The following is an 8,635-nucleotide window of genomic DNA, read 5'->3' on the forward strand; positions in this document are numbered from 1 at the left end:
GGGAGAAGTATGAGCGTTTCTGCCGTCTGATTGTAATACAGGACTGCTGGCTGCTCGGGAAGAGCTGGAGAATTCACGGATAGACCACCAGCGATCGCTCGCTGACTGCTAATTAAAAACCCGGTGGCAGGCCGTGTTCCCTTGGAGAGCCAGCACCTTGTTCAACAGCTGAATGCCTTCTGCATTCCGTAATGGATAAAAAGATACGCCGGTCTTAAAACTGACGTGCATAGACCTAGTTTAGATTAATTTAAATGTGATATTGTACCTCTGTTTTACTGAGGCTGCTTTTCCTCGCCAGTGAGAATTTTGCACTGAGGGAAAAACAGAACCTGCATTATTCCATAGCTAAAGCCCCACACCTCTTTTCCGCTTCAACTGGTATGAATCAGGAGTCGTTCTGCACAAGTTAGCAGGAGATCGCTTGTTTAAATTAGAAGTCCTCTATTGTCATCTTGTAGCACATTTAAGCAGCAATAATTGCGTATCTGGTGCCTTTTGCACTGTATAGAAAAGGAAAGCGTCATGGACCTGAAAAGTTTTGTGCTCTGTCAGTGGTAGACACAGGAATGGCTGGACAGGAGTTTTCAAAGTAATTATAGAAAAGGGCTTCCTTGAGAATAGAAACCTGGGGAAACTGATGCGAAGGACAACTCAGCTGTACCACTACAGCCAAAGGAACAACAAAACTTATGGAAAAACAACGTCCTGAAGCTTTTGTTCAGGCAAAAATTCCACTGACCTCGGAAGTGTCTAAAATTATGCATTGCAGTACCAGTCGTGAGAACTTGTAACTAAGAAAAATAAAGCATTTAAGTACCTAGCTGAGCTGGGGGGCATTACTCACAGTCACTATCGTGCTGCAATTGTTGGTGTAGCGCTGTATGAAAAGAGACTACCCCGTATGCATCCGAGCAGAGTGATAATTACTGCAGGCCAGCCGTCTCGCTTTATCCCCCGGTTCTGTGGGTTTTACTTTGTTTGCTGTGATATAAGGTGGCCCAGCCAAATCTTAGAATCAGAGACAGAGCTGCCTGCATTTTGCAGTGTTTCAGTAAAAGCAGTAGTATCCAACACAAGAAAAAAAAAAATCATTGTAAGATCAGTTTAAAGACCTTAAGGGTTCAAATAAAAGGAGCTTGAGCTAACCTAAAGTTGCTGAATCTTATTTAAATACAGAATGCCTTGTCATCAGATGTCTTTAACCTCAGACAAAAGAACACACTTGCCTCAAAATAAGGCAAAAATGGATGACTCTATTCATGGGAAGACTATTCAATAAGGAGATTAGAAGAAAGGCTAGAAAAAACCCCCACGTAGTCTAGTAAAGAAAATTATTCAGATACTTTTTTCCTGGTTAAAGAAGAAGGATTAATTTGCTTGGAATATAAAACAGGAAAAACAACTGAACAAATAGAACATCTGTAGCCCTGGATTCGCAAGGGTTCCCTTAATTGCTGCTCTAAACTTGCAGTATTGTTATAAACTTTACCATTCACCAGACTAGAGAGAAGCTCTTCTGCTCTCCTCACATGCGCAACTTCTCTCTACTCCTCTCTCCTTAGCAGCAGAGGCTTGAATCAAAAGGAAACTGTATTAAAGAGAATAAAAGCAGAGGGTGTTAAGCTGGTTATATATTCAGTGAATAAAGTGACATAATTACAAAGAGGGGAAAAAACGCAGAAGCAGAACACAAAGCTGCTGTGTTCCAGAAACCAGCTGAATAAAGAAAGTGCTATTTCTGAAAGAGCAGCTCTTTGAAACTTCAGAGCCTGATTCAGAGCCCACTGGTGCCAGCAGATGGAGTCCCGCTCGCCTCACTGAGCTTTAGATCAAGCCTTTCTAAGTCTTTAAATTGTTCCACTTAACATTAAAGAATCACATATTTTCCGTCAAGGTTAATACAAAAATACAGGAGTATTTTTAATAACAGAGATCAAAGTTTCCTTAAAGGAAGCATTTGACAAGATGTGCAAAAAATACTGCAATAGAAGTTTCACCTTTGGGCACATGTATCTATATTGCAGCTCATTACAGATGGGAAAAATAGGTCTTGTTTACTCATTTGATGGAAGAATAAATTTTTATAAGCTTCATGGAACTCAAAACCACTAAAAGTTTCTGTTATTAAAACCAAAACACGGTATTACGTAGCACTTCAGCTCCATGAATAAGCTTTTAAGATCAAGTGAGGGAGAACTAGTGAGCAGATTCTAAAGAAAAATGGACACAAAGAAATGTGACCACCATTAAAGGAAGTTTTTATTGAGAGTCTATCAAATTCCCTTTTTTCATGCTATTCGTTCTGCGTAATGCTAATAACTGTCCAAAGTAAGCATCAAATTGGGATCAACCATTGCTTCAATTTCTGATACAACATAAGCCCTTTCTACAAGTGGGAAGCCCACCAGATACCTCCAACACATTAGCAGGATTTGAAAGGGAATCCTCCTACTTTCTATTAAATTTGTGTGCACATTTACATGTGCAATATAGCAAAAGTACTCACCGTCATACAATGCCACGTTCTTGCTCGCACACATGTTGATGCATGTAAACATTTGGTTTAGATTTGTATGGCCTACATGACTCAACGGACTCGTTTGGGAGCTGTGTATGGTGGGAAAAACAAATCAGCCCAGATGATGATTCACGGGGCATGGATTGTTTTTATTAGGAAAGAACAAAACACTGAAGCCAAAGAATCCTATTTTAAAAGGAGGTTTCCACAGTGAAGGCAGACTCCTGCCTGGGTCTGGCAGGCATCCCGCGGGCAGACCCAAGATACTGCACATAGCAATAATGCCAGCGAGCTCCAGCAGCACCACCCAGTCACTTTATTTCCCCAGAAAAAAAAAAAACAACAGGGAGGATTTGAGGGAAAAAAGCGACTCCCAGCTATGGCTTGCCAGGCACATGTGAGAGGACAGCCTAACGACAAGCACAAATCGGGTCTCTGTTTCAGAGTTACTCGTCTCACGCCGACCACTGAAAAGCGATGCAGCCCTATAAAGCCTGGCAGACATGCGCACACCTCGGAGGCCGACGTCAGCCAGAGCGCGTGTGTGGGTCTGCTGGCTTTAACTGAACCGCCTGGTGACGCAAGCAGAGCGTTTGACGCTGGAAGAGTAGTGGTTTAATAAAAACTTGAGGATTTGTCCTCTGGTTCAGTCCCACAGGAAAAAAGACTCCCATTGACAGTAGGCACAAAAATTCCCCCAGTCACTTGCAAAGGCCTTAAAACTACAGCTCACCACAAGAGCTGTTTTGGCTTGAAGTCACAGCCAAGGCTGCAGCAGACTGCTTTCCTGTGCAGTTTTCCCAGCGCCGCAGGCTTTGCCAGATTCCTGCCCCTGCTTTTAAGAGATGAAGAGTTTTGTTTGCATGGGTGTTCACTGAAATAGCAACCACATTTTCCTTAAGCAATGGGGGAGCAGAAGGGGCTCTGTACGCCCCAGCAAGCCTGGTGAACTGTTCCCAGCCAGCCCTGGCTCTCTGCCCTTTCCTCCTGATGTTTCCAGCTTCCTCCCCTTCTCCGAGCTGCCCAGCTGCTGTGGCCACAGCTTCTGCTTTTGTGCGGGGCTCAGTTCCCCATTGTTTCTGCAACTCTCCCAGAGAGGCAAACTTTTTTCCATATATGCTGATTACCAGAAATTTGGCTCCCGTCTTCCCATTTAAAAATATACTGCCTAAAGTTCAGCTGCTCCTTATCAGACACGGCTCTCTCCCTCATACAATGCTCTGCTCCATCATAACACAAGCTCTGACAAACTCATGGAGTACAAGAACCTCCTGATCTCTCCAAATACCCCAACTGACACGACTAGTACTGCGTAAGGCCTGATCTTACTTTTGTTCTGAGAAACCAGTGCTGGTTTCTTATAGGAAAGTAATTTAATAGTATGCATAATGGCATATAATATGATTTCTAATTTTTCTCCAGGCTTCATTTAAGCAGATATGCGGCATATATTGACACCAGCAAGCTCTAAGGCTCATAGTAATGGCTGTGACTATACTGAATGCTGTTCTACCTCCAGTAGAGGTAGAGATAGACCCCTAGAGATGCCAGAAAGAGGGAGAAAACCCCAAATCATGTGAAAACAGCACCTGCTCACTCATCAGGTTTACTCTTCGGCATTCAAACTTTCCAATGACAAACTTTTGAGTACTGAATTGCCAGCAGCAGTATCAGGAAGAACAATGTTAAAAAAACCAAAAAAACCCATAATGACCGGTTCTTGCCATCACTCATACACCTGTCACACGGACACCTAACATAGCACAGTAGCTCAGGTTTTGAGATTCAAGTGGTCTTCAACCAGGACAGCTAATTTCATGACAATTAGAGAGCTGTTTCCTCTGCAGGTGCTTTACCGTGAGGGAGTGATGAAGGGCTCAAACGCCTTTTGCAACAGATTTCATGCCAATCTTCCCATCTGGAAAACAAGACTGTGATTTAAACCGTGAAGTCTGGTGTTTTGGTTCAGAATAGTTAACAGCCCCAACCCAGCGGGCATCAAGGGATGTCTGGAGCAGCTGCAGGTTCTGCTGCAAAGGGAAGAGCTGGATTTCATGGGTTACTGGGGAAGATGGAGTCCCCTGCAGCCTGCCTGATGCCCAGGTGGCACGGGCTGTGGAAGGTCACCGCTTCAGAGCCTAAACCACAGAGGTTGAGCTGCCAGAGTCAGTGTGCCACTCTAAGCCCCTTATCCCTCAGAAACTGCATCTTCATTTGAAAAGAGGAACTAAATCTAATCCCCGCTTCCATTTCCCAGGACAGGAACCGGTCAGGTTAACTGTTAACCTGGCAGCCTGTTTGGACCTGTCTGTATAGAGACACTCTGGAAAGTTAAGGTGAATTAGCTATAACAGTGAGGGTGGTATATATTTTTTTCATTTCTCTCTCCGAACTGCTCAACCCCACCTTTTCCCTAAGGAAGAGGATTAGCACGTTTTAACATCAGTATGTTGTTAAGTGATATGTTCCAACTTCCTAATGGTCCTGTGCGCACGCAGTTGTAGAAATAACCATTGCAGGTGCTCTCCCACAACAGGCAGGACAGGTAGCCAAACTCTGAAACACAGGGCCCCAGACTGTCTTTAAGACAGGTTGTCTGCAAAACGCACTTGCTGGTTCAGTGACTCTTCCTCCGAAGGTTTTGTGGCCAGAGTTAAACAGTGGGAGAGCAGGGACCCCTTGTCTCCCTATAGCTTCTTTCTGTCACTACTGTCCAAACAAATCTGTCACTACTCATCACTATCCATAGAGAATGGCAGGATCCCTTGGTGTTTAACTGGAGAACTTCTGTAAACACACCATCTGAAATAGTGTGTTGAATACATGCATAGTTTATCAACAGTAATTGCAATTACTAATTAGTCAGATGTCAATCATCACAGTTTTTTTTCCATTTCCCATTACAGTTATTACTCCTCACTTCCTGTCACTTCTGGTCTTGGATTTTAACCATCAAACTTCAACCAACAGTACACTTCCATGTCTTAACTTTAAACTTTTGAAAATGAAGAGGTTCACCTACACTCGGGGATTAACAGACGTCTATATAATTCTGACTTGGAAAATCTACCAGACTAGTAAAACGCACGTGTCCTTTCTATAAACATAAAACTAAAACCCAAGAAAACCACCCTCATTTTTCCAATATTATTTTCCTGCAGGTGATGGGAGAAATTAGTTCAAAGCTAGTCTAATGAATAAAATGCAATCAGTTACTATATTATCTCGAAGAAGTAATACTTAGGAAGACACTGATCGTTAATGGCGTTTATGTAGGATTAAGTTTTCAGAAGCAGTCTGCCTCAACCTGATGAGTCAGTCATTAGGCATCTGAAATGGCAACGTGCCGAGAAAGGCAATTTGACATTTAAAGCGACATTAACCTGCAGGTTATCGCGAGCTGGAAATTTCTCCTGCTAAATGAACGGACTGGAAATGGAAATAATGCATCAAAGTTCAGACAATCAACCCTTTTGTAACAAACTCAGATAAACATCCCAAATGAAAACAAATGAACTGGGAGTGGAGGGAGAAGCTAGCAAGCATTTTCCACTTTCCTCATCATCCAGATGGAGGGAAAAAAAAAAAAAAAAGAAAAAAATAGAAGGCCTTTCTGCATTTCACTCTTCCTTGGCACTTTTACAAGCAGAGACTTTGAAAGACCTACTTCAAATTCCTTTCCCATGTCTTTCTTCCACTAGGAACTGGTGTTCCTTCATGCAGTCCCGGCTGGTAACATACATAGAAGCCTGCATGAAGGAGAAGTACATTGTCAACTCCCAACAGCCCTGTCTAAACGGAGCACCAGACTGCCAGAAGATCATGTGAGTATCCTAAATAAAACCAATGAAGGCGACATAATTTTCTCTGAAGTATCTAAATGATATTTTCAAAAGTATTTAATCACACACTTTAAAAAAAATTAAAGCACCAACTCAGTTTAATACCAAAGTGATGTAGGGTCTGATTTATGTACCTAAGGTGATCAAGCATTTAAGTAGCCTGGGAGGACAACTGCCTTTCCAAGACATCAAGTACAGGTCTACAAGGTGATTAAGCGATTTTGTAAATCTTCCCACAGGTTTATTCAGAAAAAAACAGAGACTATGCCTTTTCCATGATTTTCAGGTCATAATACACACACACAACTTAAAAAATCTCTGCCTGTGGCCATCAGTGAGACCATTTACATGGCATGAGTTAGAGATGTGCCATTGCCCAAGTGCTCACTCTTCTTTCAGAAGGACTGGCTGCCCGAAGAGTACTGGTGGAAGCCAACAGCGTACCTTAAGGTACCGGGACTGATACATTTTTGAAGTTGGGAGACATTGAATCACAACACACTTTTGAAGTGAAATAATATTTAATACTTACCTACATGTTCTCACACCTATGTAGTTACTTGATAGCAAAAGTGCCTTTGTTATTTGTTAATACAATTCATTTATCTTTCTCTGAACAAAAAAAAAGCTTCATGATTGTTAAAAACTCCACTAGAAATAAATTTGTATCTTCCGTGGTGCCAGTGACATTCTGGAATATTTGTTTAAAAATAAAACTTTCTCTACAGCTAATCAGAATATTACAGAAGCTCAAGCTCAGTCTAAACTTGATTGCAAAGGTCTCCATTACAATAAATATTACAGCTGAGTTTCTGATAGTTACATAAATTTCCCATCTGTGACATTTCTCAGACTTGCGTCAGATCAGTGCTAGCATGTTTGGAAAAAATCTCTACCGAAGAACAGTAAAGCACGAGGCAGACCACTGCAGCCCTGCTCACTGAATAGTAGCTACGTTCTGTCCGCATGCAAGAATTTGCACACACCTCCTGTTGTAGAGAGCAGTCCCGAACAGCAGTCTTATACAGGGGAAAAAAATTGCTGTGGACTGCCTAAATGTTTTACCAAGCAGCAATGATACAGTTTATGACAAATTTCTTAACTGTGTCCTGCATTAGTCATCTAGGACGCGCTTGGCACCAGACTGCTGCTAGTCAGTGAATTTACCCCGAGTGACACCAGCTGACAATAACTCGCAATCTAATGCCCAGACCCTTACTCCCCAGGTACAGGACAGCTCTGAAGCCGGTCTATCAAGTGAAACAGAAGGTTTTGAAGTCTTTGCAGTGGAAATGCTGCCCTGGATTTATTGGCAAGGACTGTGAACAGCGTGGTAAGGAAAGCTAGAGAACAAGCGTGATAATTAATGACTAAATGCCAGTCACGGTGGCAAGAAACGTTTGCCTATTTGTTTTTCCTTTTTTTTTTTTTAAATCGATGCCTTATTTTCTTTGGTCTGCTATGCCCCAAATCACTGGTACCTTGAAACAAGGAGTAGTTGTAATTAGCTGCACTTAGTGGTTAATAGCATTAGCTACTTATTCTTCTGTTAGTAGCACTTTTGTAATCTTTACACACGGATAAAGGTATTCATTTGCCGAGGGGTCCGTCAGATATGCAAGTCCATCCAGGAACGCTTAATTCCAGGTAGAAACCGGTGACTCAAAGCAACACTAGCATGTGAAATGCCCCTACGGGCAGTTCGCAGGATGGAGTCATCTGGCTAGGAAAAATCACAACGTACCCAAGTTCAAACCAGGTAGGCAGCATTCACTCTCCAGCCTGCATTGCTGCCTCCTCCCTGCTTACCCCGGCCGCACAGATACCGGATCCTAGCGCAGGGAGCAGCCCTACGACCCAGGAACGCAGCCCAGGCTGTTACTTCCACGGAAGCTTTAACAATAGCCTTTACATACAATAAACTGCTACAACTCTTTGCGCTGCTGAATAACGATGCATGCAGCTGCTAGAGTGAGAGACAGGGGACAGCGTGGTTTAAAAACTGGACTGCTTCACGGCATTGGCAGGATTTTGCAAATAATACTCCAAAAGCAGAAGGAGAATTTAAATGGATAAAAGGTAATTCCCCCTAGTAGTTAAGGCAACCATAATTACTGGTCTATGTTACGCATAGACTGTGTAACGTCAGGGAGGCAGAGGAGGAGCTAGATAGCTGGTTCCAAGCGCAGTCTGCAGCGGACCCGCAGCCCACGGCCAAACAGCCAATAACTCCCCCGCCGGCACACACAGCAGGGAGGGGAGCCAATAATGC

General features: G+C 42.9%; 1 protein-coding gene across 1 annotated transcript in view; it reads left to right on the top strand.

Annotated features, from left to right (window-relative positions):
• Positions 1-8,635, top strand: part of MMRN2 (multimerin 2) — a 27,214-nt gene that overhangs the window by 6,645 nt on the left and 11,934 nt on the right. Inside the window, exons 2-3 of the mRNA XM_009334626.1 lie at positions 6,223-6,345; positions 7,590-7,696. Coding sequence (XP_009332901.1) covers positions 6,223-6,345; positions 7,590-7,696 — 230 coding nt within the window. The remainder of the gene's footprint in view (positions 1-6,222; positions 6,346-7,589; positions 7,697-8,635) is intronic.

This window comes from Pygoscelis adeliae, unplaced genomic scaffold, assembly GCF_000699105.1.
Source record: "Pygoscelis adeliae isolate BGI_AS28 unplaced genomic scaffold, ASM69910v1 Scaffold361, whole genome shotgun sequence".
Classification (NCBI taxonomy): domain Eukaryota; kingdom Metazoa; phylum Chordata; class Aves; order Sphenisciformes; family Spheniscidae; genus Pygoscelis; species Pygoscelis adeliae.